The sequence below is a fragment of the Lepeophtheirus salmonis genome, chromosome 13, assembly GCF_016086655.4.
Source record: "Lepeophtheirus salmonis chromosome 13, UVic_Lsal_1.4, whole genome shotgun sequence".
Taxonomy (NCBI): Eukaryota; Metazoa; Arthropoda; class Copepoda; order Siphonostomatoida; family Caligidae; genus Lepeophtheirus; species Lepeophtheirus salmonis.
The window spans coordinates 39,509,061-39,528,330 of NC_052143.2; the positions used below are offsets into that span (position 1 = coordinate 39,509,061).

The following is a 19,270-nucleotide window of genomic DNA, read 5'->3' on the forward strand; positions in this document are numbered from 1 at the left end:
GAAATAAATAATTGTATGTTCAAGGGCTAGGACGTAAATCATTCATTTTTTAAATAGGTGAGTCTATATGTATATAAATAGATAAATAGTTTTGACAATATCTTAAGTGATGACACAAGTTAACATAACAAATAGTACTTGACTTGTAATTAATTTTTCCATATCAAATCTGGTTTTCCAAATTTCTTTATTTGAATTTTTGAAGCATTTTAACCCTTTTTTTAAAGATTCAAAACAACTTTTGAGTAAGAAAAAAACAGTAGCCTACATGAAAATTAATTTATTCCTTGCAAAAATTTTATTGATTTCAAATATGTTCTTATTTCTTATATGCAATCATTCAATCTTGAGGAAATGCAATTTAAAAGTTATAAACCATTATATTTTATGAGTTTGGTTTGAAAAGAAATAACGCCTTCATTTTTCTATTGCTTTTACGCCAAAGGAGCTCTTTTGAAGTGTAAATAATACGCCAATAATAAGTATTTTGCGCAGCTGAAATATGTCAATTTATGGTATTCTAAAGATTTTTGAACAAGTACTATTTTGATGACACATGTTGTTTATATTTTTGTATTGGTACGTTCTGGTTGTTTCATGATATATTTTTACGGGTTCCGGTGTCAAATAGGTACTGTCAATACTTGATACTTTAAAAATACCAAAATGCATTTCAGTTAAATAATGAACATGCACTTACAGTGGGGACTTTAAGTATTTTTTTGTTGGGGGCTTTGCTAGCTCAGAAATTGGATGCATTTTTTTATTTAGAGAGGAGCTTACGGGATTGGCAGGCTATTATTTTTATAACTAAATGACGCTGAAAATATCGGTTTAAATATCTATTTAGTATAGTACCAATTTTAATGCATCAGTATCTGTAATACGGTTTTACCGAAAAACCTTCATAGATTTATTTATACACACTAAATCATATCTTTTAAACAAATTTCCCATTTACAAAAAATCTATAAATAGTTGTTTTTGACGAATGTTTTGTTAAAAAAAGAAAAAAAAAACATTACTTACAATAAGATATCTCTAAACTGATCCAGGTAGATTTTTTTTTATAAAAAAAAAAAAAAAAAAATTATATATAGACTAGTCGTAAAAAAATTTCCTTTCAACATTGAAAGCGATATTTAAGATAATTAAATTTAGTAGATTCTTTTGAAAATATTATCTTTCTAAAAAAAGAATCAGAAATAAAAACAATTGAGACATTTAAAAAGAATTTTGTTGAATGGATCGAACTCTGCAATTATGATTCTTGAAGGAACGGTGCTATTTATAATAAAATCTTTTGTATTTACCCCGGATATTTTACTCTTATGTAGTTTCATTCATTTTTTTGTTCTTTGTAATTTTTTGCCGCTTATTTTCAAATTTTCAATCGTGTGAGCAATCATTTGGTTATTCATTGATTTTTAAAAAGAATCTTTGGTGGACACAATTTAAGTCACTTCATTAAGGGACATTTACAATGAAGAATCATCACGCAAAGGTTCATTGCATTCCGTTGTCAGCCGATTTTCTTTGAACCATATTCGTCTTGCCTCCTATTTGTGCCTTGAATGAACTCAAAATACCTCGTAAATTTGTAAGCATATCCCCTTTTTACAAATAGGTAATAATTTTACAGTTGGTAGAGGTATCAAGGCGCCATTGTTCATCATTTACTAAATGATATCAGGGATTCATATTTTACATTCTGAGGGAAAGGTTGGACATGCAAGGAATGACTATTTCTTCAATTTGCACCAGGAATTCCAAATATATTTGTTATTTTTTTCTTGCGCCAATGAATGTTTAGTTAGTTCACTGTTGACTATTAGAGTATGATAATATGTGCTTTTTTTATTTCTTCATTAAGATTCTTATCTCTGAGGTTTTTTTAATTTGCTTATGTTTTATTGTTTGATAATAGTCAAACCCCCTCTTGTCAAGGTTTTATAACTTCAAATATGTTATATATCGAATATTTGTATTAGCCGGATTCTTAGAAAAACTAGTCCATTTAGAATTGAGGCAAAAAATGTATTTTTTGCATATTTTAAGAAAAAGAAAATAGAAAAAAGGTCCAAGATCAGTTGTTAATGAGCCTATTCTTTTCAACTCAAAAACTTATACAATAACTAACTGTTGAGCATCGTTCACAGCTAAACTAGAGCTAATAATAATTAATCAATTAACGTTCAGAATAATGGAATGACAAAAAGAAGCAGAAAAGTCAACAGTTGACAACGAAGGGTTGTAACACCGTGTCCCTCTATCGCTGAAAAGACCTGACTTGTGACTTATTGAGTATTGGTATTTGTATCCGTCAAATGATTACATTCCTGAAATATTTGCATCCAATTTTGTATTCCGTCCTCTCTCTTTAAAAAGGTTCCATTTATAAATAAAGTGCCAAGAAAAAAGTATTAAGTAATAAAATCAACTAGAATTGAATAAATTTCAACATAAATATGCAATACAGTATAAGATTATTCAACTTGAAATGCAAAATAAAAACACACACACTTTAGTAATAAATTGCAAAGAAAATTAAAAACAAATTAAAGAACAAAATGCAAAAACTAAAGCCATACTATTTTAAGCAAAAGCACACTTAGACAAGTTCCAATAGATGCATAGATTCAGCAAGTCTATATTGGACCCATATTTCAACAAATGAGTAGACTTGAACTAAGGTGTTACACAAACAAAAATATCAAATCTGAAAAAAAATCCTCAATTTCAATTTTTGAACTTCTAAAGATGTTTCAGTATTCAATGCATCACATCTATAAATTTGTAATTATCATCACAACAAATCAATAATATGTCATTTGTAATATATTGAACATACCGGAGAGTTTCAATCAGCAAGTTATCTTTTCTCCTAGGACAATTGCCCACACATTAAAACTAATTGTCAACTCTTCCTTGACTCCTTCATATATATATTTGAAACTTGTTATAGATGTTTCAAGTTAACATATCTACATTAACTAACAATAATATTCGTCCCACAATACCGATGGAATTTTTTGCGAGGAATTGTTACTACTTTCAAAACATTTGGAGAATTAAACAATCCTTCATATCAAATTAATTGTTTGACTATTGGTCAACATATATCTTCTACAATTTTCTTCTATGTACTCAGTGGGGAGCCAAAACTTGCAGTTGCATTTATTTACGTTTTTTTCTCTGTTGTATATAATTACGAGGTTTGGCTATGGAAGCAACGACGGCTCAAACAAAAAATAAAACAAGCTTTGACTTAAATCCGTGTCTGAAAGTGTAAAGATGTTGCACCAAAAATAATGAAATAAAAAAAAAAAAATGATATTAAATACGTCGGCGCTAGCACCGTGGCGGTTTCAATGCCGAGAAGGCTGCAAATCCCTTTGGCATCTCCATCCGAACTGCTTGCAACATCTAGAAGTCCATTATAGTCCCCTACAACCGATAAGAACCACCACTTCTGCAGCAACTTCTGGCCTGTCTTTATACGGCCCTTCTACACCCCGGAATTTAACCCCCTGGACTTTGAAGTTTGGGGGTGTCTTGGAGAAGAATGTCTGCCACTCCTCTCATCCAAATTTGGATTGGCTCCGAGCTGCCATTTTGACAGTGTGGTTCGCCATGTACACGGCTTTCATTGTCAAAAGCTGCCATTCTGTTCGTCAGTGTTTGTAGACTATTATTGTTTATGAAGGATGCTATACTGTCTAAAAAATTTAGGTTAATATAGTATTTGAACATGTTCCAAATTGTTTATGATTTGTATTTTTATGATTTCATAAAAATCATGTTCTTCGTAATTTAGTTTAATGCTCTACATTTTTACATAGGAGACAAATTGCACCCATTTCTACAAAATCCCAACAAGAAATACAAACAAGTATTTGTATATACTGTTATGATTCAAATGAATAAATCCTTATCAGTTTGAGTCATAGCATTTTCGGCTTAAGTCTCCCTCCATGACGGGTTTTTATTCAAATATGTATGTACGTACTTTTTTAAAAATGATTTCCTATTTAAATTCTGATTTTGAGGAAGATACTCCACCTATGTAGACCTACAATCTACATCCATATATAATATATCTACACACAATTGTTTACTATATACATATATACAGTCAAATAATGAAATATACTTTTATAATATCACGTGCTCACTTTACGTTGTTAAGTCTGTTTGAAAAAAAAAAAAAAAGGTTGTATGTATTTTACCTACAAACAAAACGATGCTTGATTAGGTTTTGAAATAATGAAAGGTAATTTATCTAGTCCCTTGTGTCTTAATCACAACTAACTTTGATTTATGGCACATACAGTATACATCTGCCTTTTCTAACTTGTTTATAACACTTTGTATCGTTCATGCCTTAAGTCATGATGATGCCTTGTTCTTGTAAATTATTGCTTTTTTTGTCTTGCTCGAAACTTAATTTGTATCGTTTCATTCTTTCCCTATCTAAATAGGCCACAAGTATGATATATGTAACTATTTAGATTGTTTTTGTTTGTTTTTCAAATACATCAATATACTATTACCCCAGTGCGTAGTCGATAAATAGTGCTCTGTAATTTTGAACTAGATAAAAATGTGTGCAATAAACGCATTGATGTATTTAGTCAAGTTTATGTCTTGTGATGTCATACTTTTGTGGAATGCATTTTTCTTGTTGTTGTTGCCTTGAGCGTCTTGCATAGAACTAATTTAGATTTATACATTAGGTTCTAAGGCTGGAGGGAGGGAACTATACCCTTGCAAATAATTTCTTGTAGCTCACCAAAAAGCTTAAATAAAGTTTTATAAGTAGTGATAGTAATCAGTCTATTTTATAGCTTAAGGAGCCCCAAAAATTAAGATCTTCTTATTAAGAAACTCAACATACATATACATATTTAGTGTATTACAGAAAAATCAGCTGTAAATGAACTATTTATTATTAAACTAGAACAATAATTGCAAATATATTCTATCTATAGGGATAGTAAATATGTTTGTAAGACTGGAATTATATTGATTTAAGAGATAAAAAAACTTGCCCATATGCAAGAAGAGGAAGAGAGTATTCGAGTTTTGACTTTGTTGGACCTAGGGTTTGGACCCAATTGACTACTTTGTGTGGGTCGCAGTTGAGGAACATACCAACATATCCTCCTGAAAATCAAAATCCGAGCTGATGAACAGTATTCGGGAGGACATCTGGAATCTGCCAAATGAGACTGTCATCAATACCTTCTCCCGTTTCCGAGGTTGAGTCAAGGCTGTTATCGACGGCGAAAGCGATTATATTGCATATCAATAAAATAAAAAATGGCTCAGCTTTCATTAGGTTTATTTTTAATTAAAATCGGATGATTAGTTTAAGAAAAAATCGAAAATAGAGATTGCACCCTGTATAATGTAAAAAAATAATTAGAATTTTATACTTTATTATATTTTTGTTCAAGATTGTTTTAATGCTCACTCACCATATATGTTGTACGTAGTGTAGCATATTTTTTTTCTGCCTCGCCAGTTTGACAAGGTGAATAACACGTTGTTTCACTTCAAAGAACCTATTTGACTAAAGATATGCCTTTATGCTTCCCTACACAAAAATTAATTCAATTATGATTGTGTCAATAATGGTCGATAGTCTGTTGTTATTTTATAAAAATAACGACACTTAAAAAAAAAGTACATTGTACACTTTTAGTATCATTTTTCATTCTGTCTCTTTTTAGAACATAATGAAGGAATACTTTTTATATTAGGACTTTTTTGTACCAAAATATATAATAATAATTATTCATTTTGACGCATCTTTACACGTCATGATGCTCTTTGTAAGGAAGTCATTCCCTGCATTTTTTCGTCATTTGAGTTGAAAGTATTTTAATGATACATTCTCGTGTATTGAATGCCCATAATATTGCTCATCATGAATTAGTTACACTATGTTACAAATAGCGTTTGTAGAAACGCTGTAGCTATGAAAAGTTACCACTTAAGAAATCATTGAAGTTTTGGCAAGTAAATTTATATAGTGGAATCTATATTGTTATAAACTTGTCCTATATAATTTAAATACAAAGACGTATACTAAACTTTGGCTCGTTTACAATTCATTTTTGAAAAAAAAATCCAACCTGTTCTCATTGGTCAATTTATTTTCATTCATCCTCACTTCAAGAAAAGATGTATCATTATTTTAAAATAATCGTAATAATATGAGTATTTGGTTGCTTAATTTGATAGTAAAAATATTAAATTTTTGTTCTATGAAAGGTTTCTCATTTTGGGAATCAAATTGGTATCCATCAGTTTGGATGAGGTTGCGTTTATTATGTAAAATAATAGTTACAATTTCGTTACATTTCCTCACATTGGAGAATCCAAGAAATCCATAGGAAAAACAAAGGAACGACTTGTAAACAGTTAATTAAATTAATTAAACTTCGGTTAAAAATTGCTTAATATTCGAATAAATTCTAAATAAGGCATTACTATGATAAATATATAATTGTATATTATCAGATTGAATGTTTTAATGTTTTAGGAGCGTACATAAAATATTGGTGATGCATTGTAGATCAAAATTACTAAAAATAATTTTAAATATTCTCGGGGTGTATAATATCCCAGTTAATTAACAGAGGGTCAATCATTTTGAATTATACTTAATTAACAAACAATGGAACGAGAGAAAAAACAGTTTACTGAAAATCAAATCAAATATGCACATTCTTCACTGAATGTAATTTATCACTTAATTAAGGAAAAAATAGAAATAAAAAGTATTTGAAGAATAATAAAAAATAACAAAGAAATGAAATTTTAAAGAAACGCCGTTTAAAGATTTTTTTCCGTTCAGGCGCTGAACAATGAACTTATTGTATGAACGGCGCGGATTTTCTCCTTAGTATCCAAGCCTGAAATATAGATTGATGTAGTATTTTAAAAGAGTGCTTTTGTGATATAAACATGTACTTTCTATAATTATAAGTATTTTATTAAATTTTGCAAAAAAATGCCATGAAAATTTGCCAATATGATCTCATAATATTTTGCACATCATTAATAGTTATCAAATTCTTTCGTGAGGTGATTTATTATTCTTTAAAGTGAGGTATTATAGAATGGGTGTACAATTATTCTTTATGTCAAGCCCATTGCCCCTCATTTGGGGGTAAACAGCGTATAAAAAATGTTTCATTTCGATAGGGATTCTGTTTTTATAGTGAAATGTTCATTTGATCATGGAAGGTAATAGTTTTTTTTTGTTTGGTCCACAGTTAATTATTGGTATTTCGATACAAAAACAAGAAAATGTTTACTTCTTCTTTGTAAAATCCGTATACAGAAAGTATATTTCTTTCTCTAGGAATCGCCTGGGTGCGAACGCACATTGAATGCAAGAGAATAATTTCTCCCGAGTGTGTTGTCCATGACCTACGGCGATGCCATTATAATTTGTAAAGTTATTGGAAAAAAAATGTCGATTGGTCCTTTAACTAATTATACACGTGTACACGCATGATATATGTCGTAACCCACCTTGACTTCGATTTTATACTTTTTTGCTATTATTTATCTGACTTTTTTTGCGTTGGAAGTACCAGCTCCTATAAAAATTGAACAACGCACCGCTTCATATGCGTCGGTATCCCGGTTAAACAAACATACAAGGACACTTTAGGACGTTTTAATCATACATGATTAAAAAAATGACTCTTTAGAAAGGAGAAATAACAAAATCCTAAAAATATATCTGCCCTTTTGTCAACAACAAATCTTTTGCAACATTGTATACGTAGATTTACTTACGTATCTAAAGAGCCACATTTTAAACGGTTAAGCTGCAGGGCACTTCCTTATACATATTGTATTTCGAAAAGTGTACATACTTTTGTAAATTGACTTCGACATTTTTATTTATTTATTTTAATGGAGGCATATCTCCATTCCATTGTTCACACCAGGGTATACATATTTCATAGTTATAATAATAATAATAAAAAGACCCAACTTTAATTAAACCCATAATGGAGTACTTGTGATTCCTGAGGAGAAATTTAACCTTGATGGACCATTTACTCCTTGTAGGTATGTTACCAATACAAAAATAATAATTTTTACGGTGTTCATAACTTAGGGTAGTCATATTTTGATTTCCAAAAAGAAGGCTTATGTTCTGAGCACTGAAAAAAAGAAAAATAATTTATAAAGGATCTGTAAAGATTGTATGAAGAGGACATGCCAAGAAAAAGGGGGCAATTGATAGTGTTGTGACGGTCCTTATTTATTCGGTACAGTCCATATTGGGACCAGTTGGGACTGTTGGTCTTTAGAACTTTTCATAATAATATCGATTTTTTATTATATCAAATAATATGTATAAGATATGTATTAAGAACACTGCACATATCTTGCAGAAAACATTCATTTTTTCATTATAATGCAATATAATACTAAGAGATTTTTTTTCTACTTAGTTATATAATTTATCCTATTATACCAGGTGGTTCATTAAAATCTGAACACTTACTCATTCAATAATTAATGAAGGTTTAGTTATTGGAATTAATTTATATTCCGATATATTAAAGCATAAACAATTAGTTAAAAACTAACAACACAAATCGGAGCTCTCTTGCTTACGTACAAGTCTGAAAGAAAATAAGTTTTTAAACGAACCGAAAGTGTCAATTCCTGCACTCCTTGACGTTGGGCGTCTCCAAGACCACTATCTACGCCGTCAACAAGTACAAACGTTGGAGAGAAAGAAGGGATCTGTTAAAAAGGCCAAACTGGACCCCGAGAAGTTAAGGAAAATTCCCTTTAGTCCATGAGGGCCCATGCAAGAGATCTCGAAGTTTCAAAACAGACTGCCCAGAGAGCTATCACAAAAGAGGCTTGAAAGAGCTTTGTGATGGTAGAGAGGCCACTTTTGACACCAGCAACGAAAGAAAGCCATCTCCTTGACAACACCTTTTGAATGCATGTAGAGAAGAAGGCCTGCAGTGTCCGTCATCCCAACCCCGAGGCCCTCAAAGCCACTGTCACCCTGCACCGGGACGCCATGACTGAGGACTACATCTGCAGTGGCTGTCAGGTTTTCTGAGGTCACATGGAAGCCATCATTATCACTAAGGGGAGTTACATTAATGATGAAGAGAGCTCAGGCACACATCGATTTATAGTATTAATTTTGTTGAAATTCTATTGTTATTTAATAAATTATATCCCGTTGAATTTTAAGATTTAAAGTGTTCATATTTTAGTGGACAACACGGTATAAATGAATAATTTAAACAAAGAGAAACACCCTCCATGACGTCACGAGGGATCAATGTCACCTTCTTTAACTCCCACGGTTCGGTACGATAGAGTGATTAACCGAAATTATACTAATGGTTAATCACTCTATCGTAGTTATTATAAGATAAAACTATTAACCCAGTGACGAAACGATGACCAAGGGATCAATGTTTGGCTAAGTTTACTTGGCTTTGCTAATATTTTGTACCTGTTAATTGTAACTCTGTAAATTACAAAACATCTTTTCAATTTGTTTACAATGTAATTTAATGACGGATAATCTCAACTAAATATTCGTGTATTGTAGTTACTTGTATGAAACTATGCAAAGAAATTACGTAGTGAAACCTTGCATATTATTCATAGCATGTAACTATCGTATTATTTACTAATTATACATAGTATATGGATATACAAAATTAAATTACTTTTATTTATATTATTTTTTGTCAAACTATGTTCCATTATGAATAATAAATTAAATTTAGAAGGTTTTTATACATATTTAGAAGGCTATTATGGCATATATTGTCTTAAGATTTTTACACATGAGTATTTGAAGGGTTCCTATGTATGTATAGCTGATTGAGATTTATTTATATAATTAAATACATATAGAATATGCTTATCAGTTACTTCAAATAGATAATTAATTATCGAATAGTAATAATATTATGTAATAGTGATGTACGCTGTTACTTAAATTGCGGTTCCGGATTTTATGCAGTTCTTAGCTCTAACAGTTTCCGGTTCTTAAGAAATCATCATCTAAATTTTAGAGGTTCTGGTCCAGTTTCCACTAATTGTCCCCAAGTTGAAATTTCTTATAAATTAAAAAAAAAACATCTTTCATTGTAATTATACCTTGGATTACGGGAACCATTCGAGTTATATAAGTGCTCGTAATTCGACAAATCACACAGGGTTCTTATAATTATGTTAAACTTGACACTTTCTTATTGATTTTTGGACCCATCCCCTCTAAAAAAATGATTTCCCCAAAATATCAACAATTCTTTTTCAATATTGGTGCCGTTTTTGTATACAACTTTCCAATGGCGTCCAAATATCATAAGCCTTCAACCCTTGCCCTCTCTTCCTTTTCATTGGTTAGGCATTTTTTTGATAAACGGTTAAAAGGTAACCCACTTTTCGCAATCTAGCGGTTCGTAAATCAGTTCTTACCTGCTATCTGTGGTATCACTATTATGTACATATATGTAAATAAGAATGTTAATATATGGCTCAATCCATATCAATATTAATACATATTAATTTTGGTAACATTATTGGTTTTTTCTTTTGACAGAAAGAGGTCCAATACATCATTTTTTTTTTTTTTTTATGATTGCTCCTTCTACTTTCTTTTTATTTATAATAATAATGGATTTATTGCAAGAAAGCCACGGTATTACATGTACCACAAATATGTGGACAAAAAAGAATAATGATGATGTTATAATTGATGGCTCAATTTCCTTTTATTCCCATCGAATGATATACATTCTTATGTTTGAAGGAGTTAATCTTTTCATCAAAAGAGGGACTTTATTTCCAATATTAAAAGTACAATCCTTATATACGCAGGCTCCACGAACTGTTATTGAAAGGGGAATGACAATGGAATCATAGGGCTCATATTTGCAAAAGGTTTATACTTGTAAAACTAGTAGAATTTACTCTTGGATCACATTTTTAAATGTCATAATTTTGAAAAAAAAACAAATAAATGATTTGTCATCTACATAAAAAAAGGTATTTCCTTCAAATTTAGTCTTGTCCAAAAAACTTTGATTTAAGAAACTCTCTTGTCTCTGCAAAAGGAAATTTTTGCAGCATTTGGCATTTATAAAAAAAAAAAAACATCCTCCCAAACCCGTTATCGGACCCTCTCCCTACCAAAAAAATAATCATACAAGTTCCCTTGATGACGTCACCATTATGTAATTCCGTATCTTCCTCCAAACTTGCAAATACATTTCCATAGCCAGATTTTTCCCCTCCTATAGACTGCCTGACCAACCGTTTTCATTTACTCAGTCATGCCCAATACTAAAATCCCTGGTTTTTTATAGGTTAAGTCTATTTCAATGAAGATATATTTTCTTATATTTTTCATTGTTATTATACCTTGAAATTTGAGAATAATCCGAGTCAGAGAAGAGCTCGTAATTCAAAAACTGACCTAGGGGCCCTATTATTAAGTTGAATTCCACCCTTCCTTATTCGTTTCTGAGCCAATCCCTTCTAACACACTTTGTTATCACAATAACATCAACAACTCCTTTTTGCTATTTTTAATTCTTGTTATTACCATTATTGCTCCTGAGTGGTCTTATGTAACAAATGTTGATTTATTGAACTCGAATTAAATCATTTTAAGCTATGCTCAACGAAAATATATGAGTATTCATTGCCGTAATCACGGGTTGTCAGGGGTATCCGTAGGACTATATAAATATAAAGTTGTTTTTTTTGGAAGGGGGCTTTTCTCAAAAAAATTCTAGAGCTCTTCACAAAAGATTAAATGTCAAATATTAAATTTTTGGGGGATTTTTTTACTATGGATAACAAAACAAAAATATACCAATGAATATTACTACTAAACAGTTATTTGGAGGGGGTAGACCCTCTAGTCCCCCGTTTTTATAATTATATTATAAAATAGTCTAACTACCAATTAGTTAAGGGCCTTTCCCTTTGTAGAAGAAAGGTTGAGAGATACAATATATATTGGATCAAAAGAAAACAGTTTGGCTAATTATAGTAGGATTTATTTTATATTAATAAATGAAAGGTTGCGTGTTGTAGTAAATATATCTTTCTGGTGTAACCATCATTTTCTATATATATGTATCGACATAGCTGCTGTCGATAATAGTACAAACATAAGTATATTTTTACCTCTTTATTTCATGGAGTAGTAGGTTTTGAATGGTGGTTCATAGAATATGTAATATTGTACATGGGTTTTCTCAGCGGGTGGTTATTTCTGGGTTCATTGTTTCCTTCATTTTTATCATAGCACCCTCTTCCCCTTCTCATTTTTGATGAGGTTACAACATCCCCCAACACACACTTAGCAGCAAAGGGATTTTGTTTCTTGTTTTCGTATTTTGAAAAAAACAACTACAAATTATGGGGCAACTCAAATTTGAGGGAAAATAAGCACACTCAAGAACATGTTATAATACGTACATAATATATTATTTGAAAAACAACACCGGTGCGAAACGAATTAGAAATTTATAGGAGTTTCATTCCTAATTAGAGGTCGTGTTGTAGGTTCACGAACATATTATCGTGTATTAATTATAATGGTACAATGATTGAGACGTGTAAAAAAGTACCTTTTTTTTTTGACAACAATATAAATGAGTTATTTTAACTCTTCTTAATTGATGAAAATACTCCTCCTATAACACATGGCCTGAAAAGTGCAGGCTTTGCTTTTCAAAAAAAGTGTATTAAAAAAAAAATTGTTTTAATTTTATACTGTTTTTTTTTTAATGAGAAAAAGTACCTTTCAAGCTATGCAATGGCTTTGAAAAGTGTCATGGGACTCCGCTCCATAAAGTGAATAAATAATAATAATTCTTATTTAGGCGCCAAGAAAATTGCGTTTTCTTTGTTCAGCCTGGGTCTTTTCAGCACATTTGTTAAATTGAATCCAACTTGTATTAAAAGTTCAGGTTATGAATGCTAAGAAGTGACTGCTTAATGTCAATTACCTCTCAATCCAAGTTTCCTATTTTGAAAGGACTCTTAATTTGAAAACAGAATATGGCATGCATATCAGAAGTGCTCGTTAGACCAGGTTTGTCTGTATTCCATTTTTGTTATACATTTTTCTACGTTAAAATATAAGACATCAAACAGAATCCCTTCTTCGTCAACATGTTATGTTGAAACTTGCTTTTTTTCATATATTTTTTAAACCATTTAATCACTCTAATATGATGAAAAGAAAATTAGTAAAGTGTATAGAATCATGACTCTATGTATACCTGCCTAGAATTAATTGATTGATTTTCAATAGTGTTAGGGTGACGTATATAAATTTTGATAACCCACGTATAGTGGGCATCTTATTTTCTATATTTTCAGAAAGGAAGTATCAAAATGTATAATTAAAATTTTGAAACGTTATTCTTTATTTTAGCTCCATAGAATATCTTTGGAAATAATAACTTTATTAATATTTTTTAAAGGTTAGAAAAAATGATTTAATGCACACCTAGCGATAGAACACGGCATTGCAAACAAATATAGCTTTAATTATATAAATATACCCCCAAAATTTAGCTGTAATATAGAACCTCTATTTGATTTAAGAAACCTGCATTGGTTCGAATCTAATCTTACTACTGTACCTATCAAATTATAATACTTTTCTTGTGCTGATTGAATTTGGCTACTTTTGAGTGCAATTTTCGGCACCTCCATTTGGTTAATAAAAATAATTTGACAATAATTCGCGGAAAAAAGACAAATATAATTCAGAGTCAATAATTCTAGCTTGCTTTTCTGGTGAAGGGTCACATCTATATTTTTTTTTTACATGTGGTAGTAACCAGGATTGGGCATAGATTTTAAGCTTTGACGAAAAGGCATACTTTTCGTCAATAATATAGACGATAGTTTCCCAACAAATCCTCAGTATTTCCTTCTGTTTTTCATAAACATACTCACCCGTAGTTACTCAATGCTTAGATATTCTCTTTTCAAGAAGAATAAAAAAATAATAGTAACAGTTTAAGGTAAAAAAATAAATATGATTTGATGTGCCAGGGAGTACTTCAGCTCATTATTAAACCTCAAATAAAGTCAGATTCATTTTTTTAAATTATATGAAGTACTTCCTATTTTTTTTTCTTTTTTTATATGACGTGACCTAAACGCCTGCAAGATTTCATTCATTTTTACATACTGTTTTTATACCATTTTGCACAAATACTCTTTTATTTTTTTTAATATGACGCGCACGCTCGATTATATTCATATTTCTTAAATCATGTATCTATACTCAAAAATCACTTACTTTCAACATACATACAGATAAAATGTGCTTGGTTAATATAGATAAAAGAAAATGCGATCTTTATTATCTAAAAAAACATATCTTTTCCCTGTTTTCAAACTTAAATTGAGATCTACAACGAAGATGATATCGTGAACAATGAAATTTTGCATACGAATATTTTATTTTCATACTTTTCACTAGCTCTATTAAAAACCTTTATGACCAACTGTCCTCTTTTTACAAAAATATACAGCAAATTAAAAGATGTAAAGAATTAATTCCAAAATATTGTTTAACGTAATTCAAAATATATTTTGTAAAAAACAAGATACATTTGTATTTTGTAAAAAAACAAATCATACAAAAGCATAAATACTTTTATCTTAAATGTATTAATTTTTAAAAATATTACCTTTGGCCTCTCCTAAAACTTATATTGATTGGTGTGTAAGTATCCACTATTTGGCTATCGATGTCTGCTCATTTTATACAGTGAGCATCTGAGGGCCTCTATAAACGAATCGTTCTCCTCAGGGAAGCAAAAAATGCTTGTATTATATTTTTTTCTATGAAAAGTGTGTATGAGTTTGAGGTTTATAGTTATGAAATCAATTTTATACATGAACTAAGTTAATGGGGTTTATTTATGATTCTTTTCCTTATAGGTTGGGCTAAAGGTTTGGATGTACATTTTGAGGATCCCACCGCTGGATTTTTCTTTAGAGAAACTCGAACATCTTCAGACTATGTTCCCTCGACTGACTACTCCCTAAGACGATTACCATCATCCCCTGCTGCTGAACCCACTACCAGCATTGTCTTAAACAGTGTTTCTTCATCATCAAGCTCTCATTTACCCAATTCCTCAAGGTTTTCCAACGTGGGACCAGGATCAGAATTAGCAGATGATGTTTTACACACTGCGAGGTAAAACCGTATATTTTTTTATATTTCTTCCTCATTTTGAAATGATTTATGTTGTAGGTTTGTTGTTCTCAAAACAGCTACTCCCGTACTCATTCGTGCGGAATATGGTCCTTTTGAACAGCGACAAACCGTTCCTACACAATATGTTGTTCCGGACCTCTCTGAGGGATCCAGCCCTCCTTTCAATTCATCCTCAAAGCCTGGTCTCATCACTGACTTTAAACCTCACGGATTAGATCTTAGTGCTCATCCAGTTACAACGGAAATACCTAGGGACAAGCCTGTTCTTCGCGTTTTATTTCATGCTGGTGGACACGGTGGTCCTTATCGTTCCCTCAATGGTGCCCCTAGAACCATTTGTATTCGCCTGTATGTGAGCTTACGAAATGAAACAAAGAGTACTTGCTGTTCACCGGATGGTAGGGATGGAACTTGTTTGGGACAGCTAACGCTGCCCTCACGATGGTGGCCCAGCTTGGTGTTTAATGGCTCTGAGGAGGGAGGGAAAACCAAGCATCCAAAGATTATTGCCAGTATTTCATACTCTGTGGAAGAGGCCAGAGGAAATTCCTGCTCTGGTAATCTAGGTGCGTACTTTATCCTTCAATATTATACATACATTATCTTCTTAGTACATATTTTATGAATATGAGAAAGGGTGTTTAGTATTCAATGAGCCTCTGTCTATGTATATCGACAAAAACTTTAATAAATGAAAAACAAAAAAAAAAAATAGTTTCTACATTACTTTTTTATAACTTTTTGTGTAAGGGTACGTTTATGCTTGCTTTCTTATGTTGGATGTGTGAAACTTGATGTTAGAGCATACATACATGCTTTTATCACCTTGTTTTCTTTATTCTATATATGACACCGAATGCGTCATATTTTAGAGCAGAGCTTTTTAGTAGTCCTTTAAATTGAGCTATGTGGTACATTATCCTCCTTAAAAACCATATATATGTCGATACTATAAATTTATATATCTCCGCTTAATTCAATATAAATGTGGATTTAAAATTCCCTTAATAACATTCCATTAATAAAAATCCATTTCCTAATTAAAAAAGCAGATGAAAAAAGTACATTTTATCATTATTCTAAAATAAGACAAGGAAATGAACACCTTTGACTAAAGACAAGATGAATCACTAAAAATAAACTTTTGACCATTGAAAGACAATGATCAATGTTTGAAGTGACTTTCGCAGCTAGGAAATGCTGGCTCCCAATCATTCTTACATCAAATTGAAAGTAGGTTTTGTAATTAAATAAACTTATTTACGAGCAGGAACGTATTAATGACAATATGTCTCAGGTCTCGCCCTAGATTAAAGAGTACTATGAACGGTAAATTTATTTAAATCGGAACTATACGAGGGTCGTTTGAAAAGTCATTGGAATGACCAGGAGATTGTATTAATGAGTACAAATTGAGGCTATGTTTAGTTTGTAGCATCTCTTGGAAGAACACAAAACAACTTTCAGCCAGATTGGTCTATTTGTTTATGTTTGTCATTTGTTTGAATCGGGGGAGTGGAGTGATTTTCCAAAAAAGGATGAAAAAGGATTTCGTGTGTGTTTCGTGCAAACCGCCTCAGGAGACTAAAAATAAGCTTGATAAACATTATGGGGACTCACCAACTTCGAAAAGAACAGTTTATAAGTGGTTTCAAAAATTTTGGAGTGGCCAAATGGGCACAAGTGACGCTGAACGTTCTGGACGCCCTATTGAAGTTACTACTCCAGAAATTATTTATAAAAACTATGATATGGTAATGGATAACAGAAGAGTCAAGGTGTATGAGATTGCTAGTCCTGTGGATATCTCTAGTTGGAAACCTATTTCCATTAATTTTGCAACCACATCTAGTAAGGTGTGAGCTGATGCATTGACGTGAGAGAAAGTGCTATTTTTGTGGACCAATCGTGGGTGTTTTTCTAACAGCCAGGTTTTCAAACGGTCCAAAAATGATGAATAACATGAACTTGTAATAGTTTACCCTTTTTCAGATAGTCGATGAGGATAATTCCTTTCAGATCTAAGGGATAGTCGTCGCTATAATCTTTCCGGTCGACTCCACGATTCAAACGAATACCAAACAGAAAGAAATAGACCGATTTAGCTGAAAGTTGTAGTGTGTTCTTCCAAAAGATGCTACGTACTAAACATAACCACGATATGCCCCAGTAGTGTCATCTCTCGAACTTTAAATGGACTTTTCAAACAACCCTCGTATATACAGAGCAGATAATTATTTATTTTTGCTTGAAAAATGTGATTCGTTAAAATGAGAAAAAAGTATCCTTGCAAAAGTCAAAAGTAAAAAAAAAAAAAGGTTTCCATTTTAATTTCTAGAAAAAATAATTATTGCATAAAAAGAGTAAATGAAAGGGGCCTACACATTTATCTCACTCTAAAATCGGCCTTGTTTACCAGATTTTTCGGTAACTTAGATATTACAGTATATAAAAAACAATTGCAGATATATGTACTTTGAAGGACTAAATAAGGTCAAAGTCCATATAGTAAAGTTTACTATTAATTATCTAATAGTTTGGACCTAAGAGAGTTAAATTAACTCTTATTGGTGTTCTTTTCAAACAAAGTAATTGATCAATACATATTCGTACATTATATTTGATGAAGTATAAATTTGTTTTTATGTAAGCTCACTTTCAAATAAGACTATCTGTACATTCTTTTAAATTGAATAATTGGCTTACTTAGTCAAATATGATATACGTACAAGTAGATAGATATGTACTTGTATAGAGAAAGTTCTGAGAGGGAGAAAGAAAGAGAGAGAGAGAGAGATTTGGAGAGAAGAAGCTGCCTTTCTCCCACACACATTCCCCTTCTTAGTGGTACAAACTATATTCTTTTCCAATAGTTCTACATATTATAGCCACTATATATTTGTATGTATACATATAGTAAAATCAAACAAATGAAGAAACCGAGGGAAAATAGTTTGTAACCTTATTTTTGTTTTATTGTTACTCTGCTACATTGACAAAATAGTTTTATGATTATACCCCCAATAATATATTTACAAATGACACAAAGAAATATCTCCCAACCTCATTTCCCTTTTATTAAAAGGAAACAAAAGGATATATCCTCCTCTTAACTATTGGACTATGTGGTAGAGACGCTCGGAGCTTATTTAGTAAATTTTGACTTAACTTTCCGTTAGTGGACATTATTTTTATAAGGGAGTGAGTGTATTTTAAGAAAAGTATTTTAGTCATTTCTTGATTTATTCTACCAATTTTGTAAAAAAATGTATAAATATAAGAGATCCTTATTTTAAAGTAATCTTAAGAACACAAATTTTGGGTTGTTATTTTCATAAGAAAAATATTAAATTTGTATCTTTAGTATGAACATTTATAATCCAAATTTTGGGATCAAATTAGAAGCCCTCAGTATTGATGAGGTTGCATGTATTATATAAAATAATAGCTAAAATATTACATTTCTTAACATTGAAAAAATAAGAATCCCAGAAGTCAAGGGGAAAAACAGTTGAACGACTTTTAGGGGAAATAGTTAATTAAATTTGCTAAACCTTGATTAAAAATTACTAAATATACGAATAAATTCTAAATAAGGCAATATTGAATTGAATTAAATCAGATCTTGTGTTTTTGGAGTATACAGAAATGTATTGGCCATTCATTGTAGATTCAAATGAATAAAAAAACATTTTATAACATCTCTAGGTGTATCATATCCAAGATCACTAATGGAGGGTTGAATGAGACATTACGGACAAAATAATGGGGCGAGATACAAAACTGCTGACAGAACAGCAAATGAAATAAGCTGTACATTCTTCCATCTATATTAATTATCACTTACTTAAGTAAAATTTAGGGAAAACATAGACATAATAAGTATTTTTTGAATTACCTAATTAACAGTAAATCCTTCCATTATATAATATTTCGCCTTTGTCATTAGTTTTTTTTTTTTTTGTTCTTCTTCCTTTATTACTTTAC

General features: G+C 31.0%; 1 protein-coding gene across 1 annotated transcript in view; it reads left to right on the top strand.

The window, feature by feature from the left end:
• The window catches only part of dtn (transmembrane protein 132C dtn), an 87,152-nt gene that overhangs the window by 40,573 nt on the left and 27,309 nt on the right, over nt 1-19,270 (top strand). Inside the window, 2 exon segments of the mRNA XM_040722899.2 lie at nt 15,001-15,262; nt 15,320-15,849. Coding sequence (XP_040578833.2) covers nt 15,001-15,262; nt 15,320-15,849 — 792 coding nt within the window.